Source organism: Anomaloglossus baeobatrachus, chromosome 5 (assembly GCF_048569485.1).
Source record: "Anomaloglossus baeobatrachus isolate aAnoBae1 chromosome 5, aAnoBae1.hap1, whole genome shotgun sequence".
Classification (NCBI taxonomy): domain Eukaryota; kingdom Metazoa; phylum Chordata; class Amphibia; order Anura; family Aromobatidae; genus Anomaloglossus; species Anomaloglossus baeobatrachus.
Genome location: NC_134357.1, coordinates 533,474,674 through 533,495,362, shown reverse-complemented (window position 1 = coordinate 533,495,362; position 20,689 = coordinate 533,474,674). Strand labels below are relative to the sequence as shown.

At 48.0% G+C, this 20,689-nt stretch overlaps 1 protein-coding gene across 1 annotated transcript in view; it reads left to right on the top strand.

The window, feature by feature from the left end:
- The window catches only part of LOC142312920 (uncharacterized), a 183,777-nt gene extending 167,997 nt beyond the window's left edge, over positions 1 to 15,780 (top strand). The window contains exon 17 of the mRNA XM_075351909.1: positions 11,965 to 15,780. Within this exon, the coding sequence (XP_075208024.1) occupies positions 11,965 to 13,817 (1,853 nt within the window). The 3' untranslated portion in view covers positions 13,818 to 15,780. The remainder of the gene's footprint in view (positions 1 to 11,964) is intronic.
- Positions 15,781 to 20,689: the final 4,909 nt, after the last annotated feature.

Sequence of the window (20,689 nt, the reverse complement as noted above, 5' to 3'; positions counted from 1 at the left end):
GTCCCTCACTCTCTGTCCATGTCAGTCTATCCCCCTCTCTCATATACTCACCGATCCCCGATCCCCGGCGCTGCACGGCTTTCTCACTGCTCCGGCGGCTTTTACTGTTTTGAAAAAGCCGGCCGTCCATTAAACAATTTCGTATTCCCTGCTTTCCCCGCCCACCAGCGCCTATGATTGGTTACAGTGAGACACGCCCCCACTCTGAGTGACAGGTGTCACACTGCACCCAATCACAGCAGCCGGTGGGCGTGTCTATACTGTGTAGTGAAATAAATAATTAAATAATTAAAAAAAACGGCGTGCGGTTCCCCCCATTTTTAAAACCAGCCAGATAAAGCCATACGGCTGAAGGCTGGTATTCTCAGGATGGGGAGCTCCACGTTATGGGGAGCCCCCCACCCTAACAATATCAGCCAACAGCCGCCCAGAATTGCCGCATACATTAGGTGCGACAGTTCTGGGACTGTACCCGGCTCTTCCCGATTTACCCTGGTGCGTTGGCAAATCGGGGTAATAAGGAGTTATTGGCAGCCCATAGCTGCCAATAAGTCCTAGATTAATCATGTCAGGCGTCTATGAGACACCCTCCATGATTAATCTGTAAGTTACAGTAAATAAACACACCCGAAAAAATCCTTTATTAGAAATAAAAACACACACATATACCCTGGTTCACCACTTTAATCAGCCCCAAAAAGCCCTCCTTGTCCGGCGTAATCCAGGATGATGCAGCGTCGCTTCCACCGCAGCTGCATGGAGGTGACCGGAGCCGCAGCAGACACAGCCGCTCCGGTCACCTCCACACAGCAAATGAAGACAGCCGTGCGATCAGCTGCTGTCACTGAGGTTACCCGCTGTCACTGGATCCAGCGGTGGATGCAGCGGTGGCCGCGGGTAACCTCAGTGACAGCAGCTGATCGCGCGGCTGTGTTCATTTGCTGTGTGGAGGTGACCGGAGCGGCTGTGTGCTGCAGCTCCGGTCACCTCCATGCAGCTGCGGTGGAAGCGACGCTGGATCATCCTGGATTACGCCGGACAAGGAGGGCTTTTTGGGGCTGATTAAAGTGGTGAACCAGGGTATATGTGTGTGTTTTTATTTCTAATAAATGATTTTTTTCGGGTGTGTGTGTTTATTTACTGTAACTTACAGATTAATCATGGAGGGTGTCTCATAGACGCCTGACATGATTAATCTAGGACTTATTGGCAGCTATGGGCTGCCAATAACTCCTTATTACCCCGATTTGCCAACGCACCAGGGTAAATCGGGAAGAGCCGGGTACAGTCCCAGAACTGCCGCATATAATGTATGCGGCAATTCTGGGCGGCTGTTGGCTGATATTGTTAGGGTGGGGGGCTCCCCATAACGTGGAGCTCCCCATCCTGAGAATACCAGCCTTCAGCCGTATGGCTTTATCTGGCTGGTTTTAAAAATGGGGGGAACCGTACGCCGTTTTTTTTAATTATTTAATTATTTATTTCACTACACAGTATAGACACGCCCACCGGCTGCTGTGATTGGGTGCAGTGTGACACCTGTCACTCAGAGTGGGGGCGTGTCTCACTGTAACCAATCATAGGCGCTGGTGGGCGGGGAAAGCAGGGAATACGAAATTGTTTAATGGGCGGCCGGCTTTTTCAAAACAGTAAAAGCCGCCGGAGCAGTGTGAATGCCGTGCAGCGCCGGGGATCGGGGATTGGTGAGTATATGAGAGAGGGCTGCTAACTTCAGTTACTCAGGAGATTAGCGGTCACCGGTGAGTCTTCACAGGTGACCGCTAATCAGGGCGCGACACAGACAGAGCCGCAGCATCACAATGAAGTCGGGTGAAGTTCACCCGAGTTCATTCTGACAGTGCGGCTCTGTCTGTGTCTGCTGTCATCTGCCATTCAGCTCTGCTACATGGCTGTCTGTGTCTGCTGTTAGCGGCCATGTAGCAGAGCTGAATGGCAGATGACATAGTAAAAACGCATCCCACATTACACACGCTTGGCAAGTCAATAAATAAAAAAAAAAAAAAGGTGCTCAATGCATACGTCACAGAACACATGATCTAAAGGATCGCACACAAAATTGACCAATTTAACATAGACTACTAACGCTCGTGTGACAGCAAATGAACGACCAACGTGAAATCTCATAGATCCCGTATGCAACCTGGGCGTGTCACATCGCAAATGCGATTGTACAACTAATTGCAACGTGTAAAGTGGGCTTTAGGGGTACTTTACACGTTGCGACATCGCTACGGTTATATCATCGGGGTCACGTTGTTAGTGACGCACATCCGGCGCCGGTAGCGACATCGCAACGTGTAAATCCTATGTGCGACAATGAACGAGCACAGAAGCGTCAAAAATCGCTGGTCTGTGTCACGTCGTTCATTTCCATAATGTCGCACCAATAGGAGATACAATGTTGTTTGTCGCTCCTGCGGCGTCACACATCACTGTGTGTGAAGCATCAGGAACGACAAACATCTCCTTACCTGCCGCCGGCGGCAATGAGGAAGGAAGAAGGTGGGTGGGATGTTATGTCCCGCTCATCTCCACCCCTCCGCTTCTATTGGCCGGCCGGTTAGTGACGTTGCGGTGACGTCACTGTGACGCCGAACGGACCTCCCCCTTGAAGGAGGGATTGTCCTGCGGCCAGAGCGACGTCGCCGTCCAGGTATGTGCGTGTGAAGCTGTCGTAGCGATTATGTTCGCTACGGCAGCAATCACAAGATATCGCATGTGCGACGGTGGTGGGTACTAGCACGCTGGACATCGCTAGCCGATGCTAGCGATGTTGCAACGTGTAAAGTACCCCTTAGTCTTAGACCTACTAACTCCTTGTGTTAGTGCCCCTCGTAAGCAGGCTTTCATGGCATCCCATATAGTATTTTGAGATACACACTCTCTGTTGTTTACTCTAAAGTAGTGATTTAGGGTGGAAATAATGGGTTCAGCCTCAATAATTTGCAGCCAGAAAGGTCAGGCCCAGGAAGGAACCGGAGGCAGGTCAATATGGGGGAATGGTCTGAGATGGCTCTAGGCAGGTATGCCACTGATTCCACCAGCTGCAGAGTGCCCACAGACCCCAGTGTTGTGTAATTTCTAGATAGGGTTTCATTTGACTTTGAGTAACAGGAAAACTGGCGAACTCCCGGGTATCTAACCCTTGAAACGTCTGTCAGTGCCAGATCCTTTATTATCTCGCCAAACCCTCAAATAAGCAGTTTCGCCGTGGACGGGTCATTGTTAAATTTGTCCCAATATGGTTGGATAGTGTTATTGAAATTTCCCATACATATCACCTGTACATCTGGATTATCCTGGATAGCTTCCGCCACCAAATTCATGACACTATTGTTATAAGGTGGAGGATTATACACCCCTATTAGTTGCAATTCTTTACTCAGAATTTTGCACCGGATATGCACTGTTATAGGGCGAGGATCTGCTGCTGTCACTGTTATGGGGGTAATGTCCCCAAATTCTCTACTAAGGTAACCCATCCTGGTAATGATTCTCCTGCCTTGCATATTATCCCCATCCTTGTATATATGTCCCCATCACATAAAAACATAAACGTTTAGGCTATATGCGCACGCTGCGTTTTTTGACGCATTTTTGCACGTTTTTTGGGTGTAGTTTTGGTCTCAAAACTGCATGAATGTCCTTCCCCAGCAAAGTCTGAGTTTTCTTTTTTGCTGTCCGCACATTAGTCTCATAACATATTCACTCTTTCCTGCTCACCGGTGGCAGTGATTGGTTGCAGGCAGACCCGCACCCACGCTAAGTGACAGCTGTCTGACTACAGCCAATCACAGACCTTGGTGGGAGGGTCTATATTGTACAGTAAATTAATTTAAAAAAGAAACGACGTGCGGTCCCCCCCAATTTTGATAAACAGCCAAGATAATGTCTCACAGCTGGAGGCTGGTATTCTCAGGCTGGGGAGACCTACATTATTGGGAGTACCTCAAGCTTAAAAATATCAGCCAGCAGCCAACCGGAATTGCCGCATCCATTAGATGCGACAGTCCCGGGAAGTTTCCCGGCTCATCCCGATTGCCCTGATGCGGTGGCAATCGGGGTAATAATGAGTTAATGTCAGCAGCCCATAGTTGCCACTAAGTCCTAGCTTAGTGATGGCAGGCGTCTATGAGACACCCCCTCATCACTAAACTGTAAGTGAAAGTAAATAAACACAATCACCCAAAAATCCTTTATTTGAAACAAAACACAAAAAAGCCCTGTCTTTCACCACTTCATTAATCCCTAAAACACCCCTCCAGGTCCGACGTAATCCAAACGAGGTCCCACGACACATCCAGCTTTGCTACATCTGATAATCACAGAGAGCGGCCATAGAGAACAACAGTGTGGGTCAGGCCGCAAGTGAAGTGAGCCGCGCGGGATCAGCAGTGACTTCAGCTGTCACCACATCACCTGACTGAAGTCACCGCTGATCCCGCATTCACATCAGCCGCGGACTGATATGCGGTTACAAGTGGAGGACTCCTGCTGTATACTCACCTTTCCTCACTCCACGCAGCCTCGCTCGTCTTCCTGTCTGTGCCAGCAGCAGCGCCGCTGACCTGTGAGGAGACATAATCGCTGTGCGCACCGCTCTCCACACACATCAGCGGGCTGGCAGACAGGAGGACAACACGATGCTGCAGGGACCGGTGAGTATACTTATTCACTGCCCCCTGTGCTGATGATGATACGCGGGAGGCAGTGAATATAGCCACACATGATCACTCGAGGCTGTAGGAGCCAGGAATGATCACGCTGGCTGGCTGTTTAGTATGCGCGCACCCTCCGCCCATCATCCCGGCTACCTCTCAGCAGCTTCAGGGCTGAGAGATGATATGCGTTGGGATGCAGTGCATATGAAATGAGGCTAATGAGCGGGCCCACATGGTCACGGTAGGTGCTGCTACAGCCTGCTCCTGCCTCTGATGACCCGCTCCACCACCACCGCACCCCCGTTCACCCGCTCCACCACCATAGCACTGCAGCCATCGGACTATAAGATGCACCCCCCAGTTTTCCTCAAAATTTTGTGGAAAAAAAGTGCGTCTTCTAGTTAGAAAAATACAGTATATCAGTCTTGTACACATACTGGCTGGTGACGGGTTCATGCAGCGTTATTTGAATCCCCTATTTATTATATTGATGGCCGGACCATACAATACCAACACTTTTTACCATTCACCGTTTGTGCCTCCCCTATTTCCTCATAGATTGGAGCTTATGAGCAGGGCCCTCACTCCTCTTGGTATGAGTTGAATTGTGTTATTCTGTAATGTCTGATATTGTCTGTACATGTCCCCTCTAAATTGTAAACTGCTGTGAAATACATTGGCGCTGTATAAATAAAAATAATTGTTTTTTATTGAAATTAGCATGCAGTGGATGTTGCAGAGAGAAACTACAAATATGCCATGTTAGTGCCCAGCTTGTGCTATTGGATTCATGCACACATCTGCTGGATACGTATTTTTAACATGGGAGTCTATAGAGAATGGATCCATTAACAGATGGCTATTTAGCCATCCTTATTTCTTACATTTGTTACAGATCCGTTCGCCGTAGACTCCAAGGTTAAAAAAACGGATCCAGCAGAACTAATTTTGCCAGTGGGTCTCTTCAGGATCCAGTCTAATGGATGATTACAGGACATTGGAACTCAGTCTTACAATGTTTGAGCACACTGCAAGGCTCAGAAGCGAGGGGAACATTTAGCTGTGGGATCACAGATTTTGGTGGTTTGGTTTATGGAAGCCATATTGCTTTTCTACAGCCTTTCAGCCACTAGTAATGTGGTATTCTTTGTTTTTCCATTGATAATTGACAGACTCCATTGGGATCTTGTTTTTTTGCAGGCGGAGTTGAAGTATTTATTGGTATCATTTTGGTCTCCACATTTTTGGGTGGCTTATTATTTCAATGTTTTAAGGGAGTATGAATAAAGAGGGTTGAACATCATGCTCTATTAGTTCCAATGTTAAGATTGTGGAATATTTTTTTCTTGGTAAATAACTGAATTTCTTTATCGTTCCTTTGGGAGACCCAGACCATGGGTGTTTAGCTTCTGTCTCCGGAGGACACACAAAGTACTACACTTAAAAGTGTAGCTCCTCCCTCTGAGCTAATACACCCCCTGGTGAGCAGACCCAGCCAGTTTATCGCTTTGTGTTCAGGAGGCATACATCCACACATGCATTCTCATATGATTTTTTCCTTTTGGAATGAGATTGAAGAAGTGCGGGTCCACGTCTGGACCCCCGGCATGTCCCTTCTCACCCCACTGTGTCGGCGGTGTTGTAAGGTTGATTTCCTAGGCTGGAGCCTTACATGCCGTGCTCCTTCACCATCCCTCCTGGGCTCTGGCTTGAAGTGGGAGCCAGCACGGTCTCCATGCCTGGCAGGAGACCGGTTTCCATCCGCAGCCCTTCAGGACCCTGCTGGACCGGAGCACTCATCCCCAGGGACCTGGCCCTGCGTCTCAGCAGCTAAGTACCTGAGACGTTTATATATTGGGGGTCCCTGTGCTTTATTGTTTGGGGAGAGTGTGCTTACTGTATTTATTGGCATTTCCGGCGGGTTCTCTAGCTGTCGCCCGAGAACCGCACCGATGGTGCCTGCGCGTCGGCCTCGCCACTCAAATTTAGGCCCCGGCTTTGCCGAAGGCCTTGTTTCTGTTCACTGTCCTCGCATGTCACTCATGCAGAGGGACAGGCTCGGCTCCTCCCGGCGGCCGTTCTGCACAGGGGAGGGACACTCCCCACTGCTGTGCGTGTCTCCTCCCCTGTAGGTCTCTATGGCCCTCCAGATCCCGCTCGTCAAGCAAGTCCCGCCCCCTCTCTTCGCTCCGGCGGCCATTTTTTCAGAGTTCACTCGGCACTGGTCTGCACTCTGCATCCCTGCTGAGGTGCTGTGCTTGGGGGTCCGGGCTTTGGGATCTGGAGGGCACACAACACCGCTCCAGCGGTCTGGTAAGCCACAACCGGTCTCTGGTTGTGGACCTCTATATATACTCTCTGGGGTTCATTCTCTGGCAGAGCCCCCACTCCAGCAGCATGTCTCACACGAGGAGCAAGGCTCCAAAGCTTTATGCTGTATGCGCTGCATATAAGCTCCTGCTGCCTGAACCGAGCACCTACCCACATTGTGATGTCTGCTCTAACTTGGCGGTGCCACAGCCTGGAGTCTCACCCCCAGTGGTCTCTCAGGCTGCTCCTGCTCCTGTGGCTGAACCCCCGGCTTGGGTAGAATCCTTTTCTAGGTCTATCTCCCAGTCTTTTGCTGAGTCCATGGGACTTCTGTCCAGGACTTTGATGAATATGCATCAGCCCCCTTCACAGGGTGCCTCTGCTGCTAAGGGTCCCTCAGGACCGGAGCTCACAGAGGATTCATCATCAGGGCCCAGACCCCGTCCTCCTAAGAAGAGACGCAGGGTTCCCTCTCCCTCCTCCTCCCGTGGCTCTGATTCAAGAGCTGACTCGCAGGATGAGGAGGATGCCTTTACAGGGGGCTCGGAGGCTAACTCCATGTACCCCATTGATCTGTCCGAGAGTGACTCAGATATTAGTGACTTGATTGCTTCCATTAATTCTGTACTGGAACTGGCAGAAAAGCACCAGTTTACCTCGCCTAAGAGAGAAAAGAGTGTGTTCTTTAACCACTCCAGTTTTCAGGCCGCTGTGACCAAGCCCAGGGCCCGTCCTGACAAACGCTTCCCAAAGCGTGGTTCTGATGACAGTTTTCCCTTTCCACCTGAGGTGGTCAAGGAGTGGGCTCATTCCCCAAAGGTAGATCCTCCGGTGTCTAGGCTCTCAGCCCGGACCGTTGTGTCGGTGGCTGATGGCACCTACCTTAAGGATTCCACTGACCGTCAGATTGACCTTCTGGCCAAATCCGTGTATGAAGCGGCGGGGGCCGCGTTTTCCCCGACTTTTGCAGCAGTGTGGGCTCTTAAAGCCATCTCTGCTTCTCTAGAGGAGATGCATTCCCTCACCAGGGAATCTATGCCCGAAATTGTTGCCTCAACTTCCCAAGCTTCAGCTTTTTCATCTTATGCCATGTCTGCCATGCTGGAGGCTTCTCACCGCACTGCGGTGGCTTCGGCTAATTCCCTCGCTATCCGCAGGATCTTGTGGCTTCGAGAGTGGAAGGCAGATGCTTCTTCTAAGAAGTTATTTGCTGGGCTCCCTTTTGCTGGGTCCCGGCTGTTCGGAGAACAGCTGGATGAAATTATTAAGGAAGCTACTGGCGGGAAGAGTACTTCCATGCCACAAACCAAAACCAGGAAACCTGCCCAGGGTAGGAATTAGTCGAGATTTCGCTCCTTTCGTTCCTCCAACTGGTCGTCCTCTAAGCCCTCGGCCTCGTCCGCTAACTCAGCCAAGGACCAGAAATCCAACTGGCGCCCAAAAGCACGTCCACAGAAGACCGCAGGAGGTGCTGCCACTAAGGCTGCCCGCTCCAGCAACGTCCTTAGTCGGTGGCAGGCTCTCCCACTTTGGCGACGCTTGGTTTCAACACGTCTCCGATCAGTGGGTGAGAGATATCATCTCCCACGGCTACAGGATTGAATTCTCTTCCAGCCCGCCAAACAGATTTTTTCTCTCAACCCCCCCCTTGCTCCAAGGCCGCCGCCTTCTCACAGGCCATGCCACCTTGCAGGCCAACGGAGTAATTGTACCGGTTCCCGCCCGGGAACGGTTCAGAGGTTTCTACTCAAATCTCTTCCTAGTTCCCAAAAAGGACGGTACCTTCCGGCCCATCCTGGATCTCAAGCTTCTCAACAAGCATGTTCAGGTGTGGCACTTTCGCATGGAGTCTCTGCGATCAGTCATTGCCTCTATGACCCAAGGGATTTCCTGGCATCCATCAACATCAGAGAGGGCCTATCTGCATTTGCCAATTGCAGTTTCACACCAGTGTTGGCTACGTTTTGCAATAGGAGAAGATCATTTCCAATTCGTGGCTCTCCCCTTCGGGTTAGCCACGGCCCTTCGGGTATTCACCAAGGTCATGGCAGCAGTGATTGCGGTTCTGCACCTCCAGGGGTTGGCAGTGATTCCTTACCTGGACGGCCTTCTAGTCAAGGCCTCATCCAGCGCAGACTGTCAGCGGAGTGTCTCGCTCACTCTCGCCACTCTAGCCCAATTCGGGTGGCTGGTCAATCTTCCCAAATCCACCCTGACTCCGACCCAGAGTCTCACGTACCTAGGGATGCAGTTCGATACTTTGCCGGCACTTGTGAAGTTGCCCTTAGTCAAACAGCAGTCACTCCAGCTAGCGGTGCACTCTCTACTGAGGCCCCGCAGTTATACCCTCAGGCGTCTGATGCAGGTGCTGGGTCAAATGGTGGCGTCCATGTAGGCTGTTCCCTTTGCCCAGTTCCATCTGCGCCCCCTGCAGCTGGACATTCTCCGCTGTTGGGACAAGCGGCCTTCCTCCTTACACAGGTTAGTGGCTCTGTCGCCACGGACCAGGAGCTCTCTTCAGTGGTGGCTTCGGCCCCTCTCCCTGTCCCAAGGGCGCTCCTTCCTGGCCCCGTCCTGGGTGATTCTCACCACGGATACCAGTCTATCCGGCTGGGGAGCGGTATGTCTCCACCACAGAGCGCAGGGCACTTGGACTCCGTCCGAGTCAGCCCTTTCAATCAATGTGCTGGAAACCAGAGCCGTGCTTCTAGCTCTCCTAGCTTTTCACCACCTGTTGGCAGGCAGGCACATTCGAGTCCAGTCAGACAACGCGACAGCGGTTGCCTACATCAATCACCAAGGCGGGACACACAGCTGCCTGGCAATGATGGAGGTACAACGCATCCTTCAATGGGCAGAGGACTCCAAGTCCACCATATCCGCAGTCCACATCCCAGGCGTGGAAAACTGGGAGGCAGATTATCTCAGCCGTCAAACCGTGGACGGTGGCGAGTGGTCCCTGCACCCGGCAGTGTTTCAGTCAATCTGCCGCAAATGGGGCACTCCGGACGTGGACCTAATGGCATCCCGTCACAACAACAAAGTTCCTGTTTACGTGGCTCGCTCCCACGATCCTCAGGCCTTCGCCGCGGACGCTCTGGTTCAAGACTGGTCCCAGTTTCGTCTGTCCTACGTGTTTCCCCCTCTAGCTCTCTTGCCCAGAGTCCTGCGCAAGATCAGAATGGAGGGCCATCGAGTCATCCTCATTGCTCCGGACTGGCCCAGGCGAGCTTGGTATACAGACCTACTCCATCTGTCTGTAGAGATGCCGTGGCATCTCCCGGACCGTCCAGACCTACTCTCGCAAGGTCCGTTTTTCCGTCCGAATTCTGCGGCTCTCAAATTGACGGCGTGGCTCTTGAGTCCTGGATTTTGACGGCTTCTGGTATTCCTCCTGAAGTCATCTCCACTATGACTCGGGCCCGTAAGTCATCCTCCGCTAAGATCTATCACAGGACTTGGAAGATTTTCCTGTCCTGGTGTCACTCTACCGACCATCCTCCTTGGCCATTCTCCTTGCCGACCCTTCTGTCTTTTCTACAGTCCAGTCTGCAGCTAGGACTGTCCCTCAACTCTCTCAAGGGACAAGTCTCAGCTCTGTCAGTTCTGTTCCAGCGGCGTCTCGCTCGGCTGGCTCAGATCCGCACCTTCATGCAAGGCGCGTCTCACATCATTCCGCCTTACCGGCGGCCCTTGGATCCCTGGGACCTTAACTTGGTTCTCACGGTTTTGCAGAAACCCCCCTTTGAGCCTCTTAGGGAGGTTTCTTTGTATCGTCTTTCTCAGAAGGTGGCCTTTCTGGTGGCCATAACCTCCCTCAGGAGAGTCTCTGATTTGGCTGCTCTCTCTTCGGAGTCACCTTTTTTAGTTTTTCATCAAGACAAGGTGGTTCTCCGTCCGACTCCGGACTTTCTTCCTAAGGTTGTCTCTCCTTTCCACCTTAACCAGGACATTACCTTACCTTCCTTCTGTCCGGCTCCTGTTCATCGCTTTGAAAAAGCGCTGCATACTCTGGATCTGGTGCGTGCTCTCCGGATCTATGTGTCTCGCACCGCTGCACTTAGGCGGTGCACTTCTCTTTTTGTGCTATCCACAGGTCGGCGCAAGGGCCTCCCTGCTTCTAAGCCGACCTTAGCCCGTTGGATTAGATCGACCATTTCGGACGCCTACCAGAGTACTCAGGTGCCTCCCCCGCCGGGGATCAAGGCACATTCGACCAGAGCTGTCTGTGCCTCTTGGGCTTTCAGGCACCAGGCTACGGCTCAACAAGTGTGTCAGGCTGCCACTTGGACTAGCCTGCATACCTTCTCGAAGCACTACCAAGTGCATGCTCATGCTTCGGCAGATGCGAGCTTGGGCAGACGCATCCTTCAGGCGGCTGTCGCCCATTTGTGAAGTTAGGTTCTGCCTACTTCTTAGTTTTTTCTGTATATTCCCACCCAGGGACTGCTTTGGAACGTCCCATGGTCTGGGTCTCCCAAAGGAACGATAAAGAAAAAGAGAATTTTGTTTACTTACCGTAAATTCTTTTTCTTATAGTTCCGTATTGGGAGACCCAGCACCCTCCCTGTTGCCTGTTGGCAATTTCTTGTTCTGCGTGTTATCACCGGCTGTTGTCGTGGACAGAGTCTCCGGTTGTTCCGGCTCTTGCTCTGTTCTACTTGTGGGTGGCTATTCTCCTTCAGCTTTTGCACTAAACTGGCTGGGTCTGCTCACCAGGGATTGTATTAGCTCAGAGGGAGGAGCTACACTTTTAAGTGTAGTACTTTGTGTGTCCTCCGGAGGCAGAAGCTAAACACCCATGGTCTGGGTCTCCCAATACGGAACTATAAGAAAAAGAATTTACGGTAAGTCAACAAAATTCTCTTTTTTGCTACATAACTGACAATTTATATGTATAGTTTAAAAATGTTATAAGAACATAATTTTTAAGGATATTTTAGTGAAAAAAATACATTTTTATTTTTGGCAGATGACTGTACTAGGAGATCAGAGGCTCTACTGATGTCTGCCATTTTTAACACTGATGACCTTGTTATCACACAAGATATAACTGAAGTGAATGTTATTATTCCAGATATCCCATCATCCCGTCACAGTAAAAATCTATCATCTGATCCTGTTAAAAAGGGCCTATCTTCTGATTCATCACAGACTGTTAAGAAAAATAAAAGTAAAAAGAAAAGCATTAATAATCAAACCTCTCTTACAGCAAAGAAGCCATTTTCAAGTGCAGAATATGGAAAAAGTGTTTCCTTCAAAATGTCTTTTGTTACACGTAAAATAATTCACACAGAGGAGAAAAGATTTTCTTGTGCAGAGTGTGGGAAATATTTTAACCAGAAAGCCTCGCTTGTTAGCCATGAGAGAGTTCACTCCGGGGAGAAGCCATATTCATGTTCAGAATGTAGAAAATGTTTTGTAAGTAAATCAAATTTTAATAGGCATCAAAGAATTCACACAGGGGATAAGCCCTTTTCATGTTCAGAATGTAGAAAATGTTTTGCAAGTAAATCAAATCTGGTTATCCATCAGAGAATACACACAGGAGAGAAGCCCTTTTCATGTTCAGAATGTGGGAAATGTTATCCTGATAAATCAAGTCTTCTTACACATCGGAGCATACACACAGGGGAGAAGCTATATTCATGTTCAGAATGTGGTAAATGTTTTGCAAGTAAATCAAATTTGATTAACCATCAGAAAATGCACTCTGGTAAGAAGCCTTTTTCGTGTTCAGAATGTGGAAAATGTTTTACAGCTAAATCACATTTTGATATGCACCAAAGAATTCACACAGGGGACAAGCCCTTTTCTTGTTCAGAATGTGGGAAATGTTTTGCAATTAAATCAAATTTTAGTAGACACCAGAGAACTCACACAGGAGAGAAGCCCTTTTCATGTTCAGAATGTGGGAAATCTTATGCTGATAAATCAAGTCTTTATACACATCAGAGGATACACACAGGGGAGAAGCCATATTCATGTTCAGAATGTGGTAAATGTTTTGCAAGTAAATCAAATTTCATTAACCATCAGAATATGCACTTAGGGAAGAGGCCTTTTTCATGTTCAGAATGTGGAAAATGTTTTAGAGGTAAATCACATTTTGATAGGCACCAAAGAATTCACACAGGGGACAAGCCCTTTTCTTGTTCAGAATGTGGGAAATGTTTTATAACTAAATCACAATTTGAATGTCACCAAAGAATTCACACAGGGGACAAGCCCTTTTCTTGTTCAGAATGTGGGAAATGTTTTGCAGAAAAATCACATTTAGTTACGCACCTGAGAATTCACACAGGCGAGAAGCCATATTTATGTTCAGAATGTGGGAAATGTTTTCATCGAAGTTCACAATTAGACTACCACCTGAGAACTCACACAGGAGAGAAGCCCTTTTCATGTTCAGAATGTGGGAAATGTTATGCTGATATATCAAGTCTTTATACACATCAGAGGATACACACAGGGGAGAAGCCATATTCATGTTCAGAATGTGGTAAATGTTTTGCAAGTAAATCAAATTTGATTAACCATCAGAATATGCACTCAGGGAAGAGGCCTTTTTCATGTTCAGAATGTGGAAAATGTTTTACAACTAAATCACATTTAGTTACGCACCTGAGAATTCACACAGGCGAGAAGCCATATTTATGTTCAGAATGTGGGAAATGTTTTCATCAAAGTTCACAATTAGACTGCCACCTGAGAACTCACACAGGGGAGAAGCCATATTCATGTACAAAATGTGGAAAATGTTTTGTAGAAAAATCAAGTCTTGTTAAACATCAGAGAGTTCATTTGGGGAAGAAGCCTTTTTAATGTTCAGAATACAAAAAATATTTTACCAGCAAATAAACATATTTTTGAACATCAAAAATCTCACATGGGGAGATTTCATATCTAGAAGTTGAGAAATGTTTTACTTGTAAATCACATTTTATTGACCACTAAGAAAATTTCACACGAAAAAACTATTTCATAAACTGTACAAAAAATACACAAGACAGTTAAATAACAGACTGATAAGAGTAAGCAATTTAGTATTACCATTAGAATTTAAAATGTATGGAGTTACTATTAGATTCCTGTTATGTATATAAAAATAAAATAAAAGCAATATTCCATGTATACTGAATACTTCGCATTGCTAAATATTCACTATCTGGACAAATGTATTAGAAATTCTCCCATACCCCTAAAAAAAATATCCAACATTTCCTCCTCCCTCCTTCTACTAGCTCTCAATCTCAGCAATCTGCCATTTATTACAGTTTTTTTCAATCCATATTTTCCATTTTTGAACAAACTACTTTCACTTTCCTATATTACAATAATAAATAAGTTCATACTGCAAATTACTACTTGCATAAACGATCCATTCCTACTTCGTCGGAACATCTGGTATGATCTTTTTTTTTAAAAACTCACTTTTCACACTAAGTATTGCAGTTTTTTCTACACCAATGGAAACTGATTTCTTTTTCTATAACCCAATATTAGGCTATTGAGATAATTGAGTGAAAGTTTAAAATAAAACCTTTAAACTTTTGCATTTTAAGCCATAACATAAAATAGGTGCTTCCCATTGTAATTTGTCACTTCTGATACTCAGGTTTCCTGTTATTATCCATTTTTTACTATATCTGGTTTTAAATTAAATTCTAGAATGTAGAATGAACAAGTAAGAAATGTCATACCCTGGATTTTTAGAAAGGGAAGTCTTAGTATTCTAGACAATTATGTCTCTCATCTTCCTCTTGACAATAACCCATAGATTCTCTATGGTATTTAGATCAGGCGAGTTTGCTGGCCAATCAAGCACAGTGATACTGTGGTTATTAAGCCAGGTATTGGTACTTTTGACAGTGTGAACAGGAGCCAAGTCCTGCTGTAAAATGAAATTTCCATCTCCAAAAAGCTTGTCGGCAGAGGGAAGCATGACGTGCTCTAAAATTTCCTGCTAGCCGGTTGCGCTAAAGTTGGTCTTGATAAAACAGTGGTTCTACACACCAGCAGATGACATGGCTCCCCAAACCATTACTGATTGTGGAAACTTCACACTAGACCTCAAGCAGCTTGCCTTTTGTGCCTCTACACTCTTCCTCCAGACTCTGGAACCTTGACTTCCAAATGAAATGCAAAATTTTCTTTCATCTGTAAATAACACCTTGGATCACTGAGTAACAGTCCAGTTCTTTTTCTCTTTGGCCCAGGTAAGACATTTCTGGCGTTGTCTATTGGTCATTGGTCATGGATACGTCTGTGTGTGGTGGCTCTTGAAGCCCTGACTTCAGCAGAAGTCCACTCCTTATGAATCTCCCCCAAATTTTTGAATGGCCTTTTCTTAACAATCCTATCAAGGTTGCGATTATCCCGATTGCTTGTGCACCTTTCTACCACACTTTTTCCTTCCACTCAACTTTCCATTAATATGCTTGGATACAGCCAGCTTCTTTAGCAATGACCTTTTGTGCCTTACCATCCCTGTGGAGTTTGTTAATTACTGCCTTCTGGACATCTGTCAAGTCAGCAGTCTTCCCTATGATTGTGTAACCTACTGAACCAGACTAAGGGACCATTACATACATTGCCAATGTATGTATAGCACTGTGGAATTAATAGCGCTATATAAAATAATAAAATTATTATTATTATTTTAAATGCTTAGGAAGTCTTTGCAGGTGTTTTGTGGTAATTATTCTAATATTCTGAGATAATGACTTGGGTTTTCATTGGCTGTAAGCCATATTCATCAACATAAACAGAAATAAACACTTGAATTCATCATTCTGTGTGTAATGACTCTAATGTATTTCCCTTTTTGTATTGAATTACGAAATGAATTAACTTTTTTATTATATTGTAGTTTATTAATATGCATTTATAGATTAGACAAGCACCTCATATTTAGACAGTTTCAATTTTACTCCATTGCTCTTTTTATGAACAAGATCAGTGAGTCTCATTATACTGAGTAGAGAACCTCCAGGACAAAGATCCTGTCTCTTACTAACATACTGGAGGACTGAAGTCTCCAGCTATGGCGTCCAGATTCTCTTATTTATGGCTCTAGTATTTCTTTTAGAATAAGTCTCTTTCTCATACAGTCCTGTAGTAATGACTTTGTTAATCACATTTTGAAGGACAGTTCATGTGCATCCATCTAAATATTATCAATTTATGTGAAAGAAACTGTAGAAGTTCTACCGCAGTTTTATCACTTGTCCAGTGTCAGATCTTCTATATTCTTTGATAAAAAGAAAACTTGGTGTCTTCAACCAAACTTATGATTATACAATTGTAATAACATAACTCTAAAAAAGTATGTATAATCCTGCAGTATATGTATAGGGTCAGCACATTCAGATAAAGGGCATAAGTGTGACCGCTACCAGGCCCAGTTTCCACTAAGCACTTAGCAGATAGTGTAATCACAATCAGGCTCATGTAGGAAGAGAGCCCACCATCGTCAGTGCCATTTTCAGTTGATTGGGTGTCCTTGGTATAGGACAGTAGCTACAAGCACAGCAAAAGCTATGCAGACCAACAGCCATTCACAAGCCTGCAGATGACGTTGGTGTGCGTGTTGGGTGTGACATAACTGCCATGTGCCATCCTGCTATGCTGCACCAAGTATAGAGGAGGACAGTTGAGAAGACTCTCTTATTTTTTAGATATGTGTTGTGGAAGAGTGCCAGGTTGGGTGACATTATAACAGGATCGTGACCAGGACCAAGGACATTATAACAGGATGGGTTTCAGGATATTGACATTATTAAAGAAAGGGGCCAGAATGGGGGATATTTTTACAGGATAGAGGCCATAATGAGGAACATACATAATCCATTTATGGTAGTGTAATGCCCCTGCGGTAACCAGGTGTCCCAAAACAAAGTAACACCACAGCAGCACCTCGGGTCCTGCATAACTGCGCCAGTCAATACACACACTAGCTCACCAGGAAACATACACTCCAAAAACCGGACGGGAGACTCCCATAGAACCAGGTGACAGGGCTGGGCACTGTGAGCTAACAGGCAGCCAATTGGGGAGGGAGAGATCAGACCTGGAGGAGGAGCGGGTGGCCTGGGAGATGTGGGTAGACAGCGGAACAGTGAGTTTAGAAAAAGTGAGTGAAGTTGGAGGAAGAGAGTGAGGAGGAAGTGAAGTAGGTGAAAGTGAGCAGTCGTAACAAAGGTGTCAAGACAGACAAAGGACTCTTGAGACACAGGGAAAGAGGAGTAGAAAGACACCGCAAGGACCTGAGGAGAAACAACAGCCACTCAGGGAATAAAGTAGCTGGAGGGCGATAGAGCAAGCTCCAAGGACAGAGGGATCCTGTGGGGTGGACATCCACGGTTCCCAGTACTTTGCACGCACGGGGGTGCAGATCCCAGAACAGACCGGGACTTCAAGCCATCTGTTAACTCTGCCAGGCGGGACTTCAAGCCATCTGTTAACTCTGCCAGGCGGGTGTGTTTCCAGGACTCATCTGCCACCACTAACGTCCGAGGCATGAGCAGCAAAGGGAGGACCAGGACATATTCCCTTAAATAGTCCAAGCTGCCTGCAGCAGGCCCAGACACCAGACGGACCTCCAAGAGCTCCACGCCAGGGAGGACTGACAAACACACCAGAGTGCATCGGTGGGAGAGTGGCACTAGGTTGGCTGGCACAGCTATAGTGGACTCGGGCCCATCTGGGATCCAGGACGTCTCCAGGGTGCGAACCCAGCTGTAAGTAAAAGCAACCAAACTGCACTCCCCTGTCTGGACTGATTTATTGCCCTGCGCCTCCACGTTAACTGTTACCTACTCCTGGGGAAAAAGCCCTGCTTGTGGAGGGCTCTACCATCCATGCTGCCCCATCCATCACCCCCAGGGAAGACTGCCAGCGGCGGCCCTACTATCCCTGGCCGCTCACCGTGAGTGGCGTAGTCAGACTTTTTTATTATTTTTTCCTTTTCATTTAAAAACTGTTCGACGGTGCCCCCGAGTCCGGGACCCTTCGAACCACGTACCGCCCAGATCCGAGCAGCTCGGGTGCCCCGGGGAGCGACAGCTTTTAAAAACTGGCGTAGTCCGCAGGATTCAGACTAGACCCGCCAAAATTGGTGACAAGCGCGCCTTTTTGGACTTTATTGCCAAATTTGAACTTGCCGCCATTTTCTGGACTGTAAAACTGCTGCGCTATCAGTAAAGGGCGCGAAACCTGAACTCCCCACCACTAAGGTGTGTCCAAGATGTAAGAGGACGGCTCAAGGCAGAGACACCGTAACTCTGCAAAAACAAGTTTCTGGATGCTGGGGAGAAAGGATTGTCTGCTTCAGGGGAGCAGGAGTCCAGCGACTTGGAGCCAGGCACTGCCGCCTGGCTGGACTGGGAGCTCACCCAGTCCTGCGTCCGGGCGCAGTCACTTCAGCAAATGATGGAGAGCCGTGCGGAGCTGCAGGACTTAGCTGTGGCGGTGCGGGCCCATGAGAGCCAGGCTGCATGACCAGTGCTGGGCCAGGAGGTGGCCACCCACACCCCCTTGCTGATGTCACTTGGGGTGGAGGTGGAATGAGAGTACTGTACCACTGGAGAGCACCAGTTGGAGCCGACCACCAGCAGTGTCCTGATACTGACCCCAGCCGTGGAGCAGTCTGCAACCCCAGTCCCAACAACGAGACCAGGCCGCACCGCTGCCGTCACCAACCGAAGACACAGCAGCGACACCTGACACCCCACTGGTGATGACCTCGCCTACCACTATCACGGAGAGGAGCACCGCCGATCCAGCCCTGGAGGCCCTGCCAGCTGCCGTTGCCGGAGCTCTGGCAACGGAACTTCTGGAGGTGAGCCAACCTGCCCTGCGCAGGATCCCAACTCACGCCGCCGACTTGGGTGCTGCCCCGTCACAGGAGGTTGAGGAGGCGAGCCAGGCCATGGCCCGGGAGCAAGAGGAAAGGGAGACCTGGAGGGCCCAAGCGGAGGCTCGTGACCTGCAAGAAAAGCAGACCCTTTGGTTAGCGACTTGGGGAGCATGTGGGGCCCGCTACATTGGAGTGGTGGACCGGTTCCAACAGAAAAAGGGATGGAGGTTTATCTCCGAACCGGGCCTGAGTGTGGGCGTGTTTGTGTCCTGGCGGGACGTGAGGACCCACCTTCCCAGGGGCCACCCTGGTCAAGACCTGAAAGTGGGCGACGTGGTGTCCTATACCAGGCACCAGGGGGAGCAGGGCTGGTACGCTCTAGATGTGGAGCCACAACCAGCTAGGGTTGTTGAAGAAACACCAAGCCCCGCACACCCTTCAGCAACACCACAATAAGGTAACTGTGCCCAGTTATTTCAGTGACTGCCAACCTGTTCCAGTTATCCAGTTAAAGTTTTCAGTAAAATGTTTTAATGCCTTGAACGTTTTAACAGTTTCAAAAGTTAACCAGTAACCATGGACCTGAGTCACAGGACTGGAAGTGACAAACAGGTCAATTGTTTTTGCCATTTGGGTTTTGCACTGCAAAGCTGAGTTTTTGACCAAAGTTCTGCAACAAAAAGGCTGCAGTTTGAACTGCATAGTGCGGACAAGAAACCCAAATTCCCATAGACGTTGCTTGAAAAGCAGAACACAACCATTTTGGCATTAAACGCTGCAGTTGAAAAAGCAGCAAAAAAGCAGGTAAAAAGCAGGTAAAAAGCAACGTGCGGACATAGCCTTAAGGAGTTACTTTGGGGCTTTTACTTTTGTCAGCCATAGGCCTGCACAATGGAAAAATCTAATAGTGAGACACCTGAATGTTTTTTGGGTTTAGGTGCAAGTTGAGGAGTTACTTGTCCCCCTCCAGTTTTGGGGGGCCTGAAGAAGATGGCTTCAGAGAAGGCTTCTACTTTTGTCCACTTTTATTTTTGTCAGCTGTTGGGCTGCATAATGTAATGGTGGTGTCACACACAACGACGGCGACAACGACGTCGCTGCTAAGTCACCATTTTCTGTGACGTAGCAGTGACCTTGACAGCGACGTCGCTATGTGTGATACATAACAACGATCAGACCCCTGCTGCGAGATCGCTGCTCGCACTCGAATATCCCAGGTCATTTTTTGATCGCTGCTATCCCGCTGCGCCACATGCATCCTTGTGTTTGACACCGTAGCAACGACGATCGCGACGACGCTGAAGGCAGTGACATGGGCGTGCTTTTGCGGTGTATTTTACAACGCCCCCTCGACTCCGATTGGTGGTCATAACAGCGTTCCGATTCTTGCCGAAGACGTTACAGTGATTTCATTCTTTGTTCCATTCTTTGTTTCTTGCGGTTTGCCGTAGAGTCTCTGTGTCGTTAGTGCATCGTTCTTTGTGGAACTTTCAACACCTGTACTGCTGTAGTGATCACCAATCGGAACAGAGGGGCGTGAAAAAGGCAATGCAAATGCGCTGTAGCGATCAATAATCGGAACAGAGGGCGTGAAAAAAGGCAATGCAAATGCACTGTAGCGATCACCAATCGGAACAGAGGGGCGTGAAAAAGGCAACTCAAAGGGGTAAACACTAGAGTTGAGCGCGGTTCGTGGTTCGAGATTCTCCAGTTCTAGGCTCGAGTGATTTTGGGGGCTGTTCGAGATCGAACTAGAACTCGAGCTTTTTGCAAAAGCTCGATAGTTCTAGATACGTTCGAGAACGGTTCTAGCAGCAAAAAGCAGGGCTTTTTACAG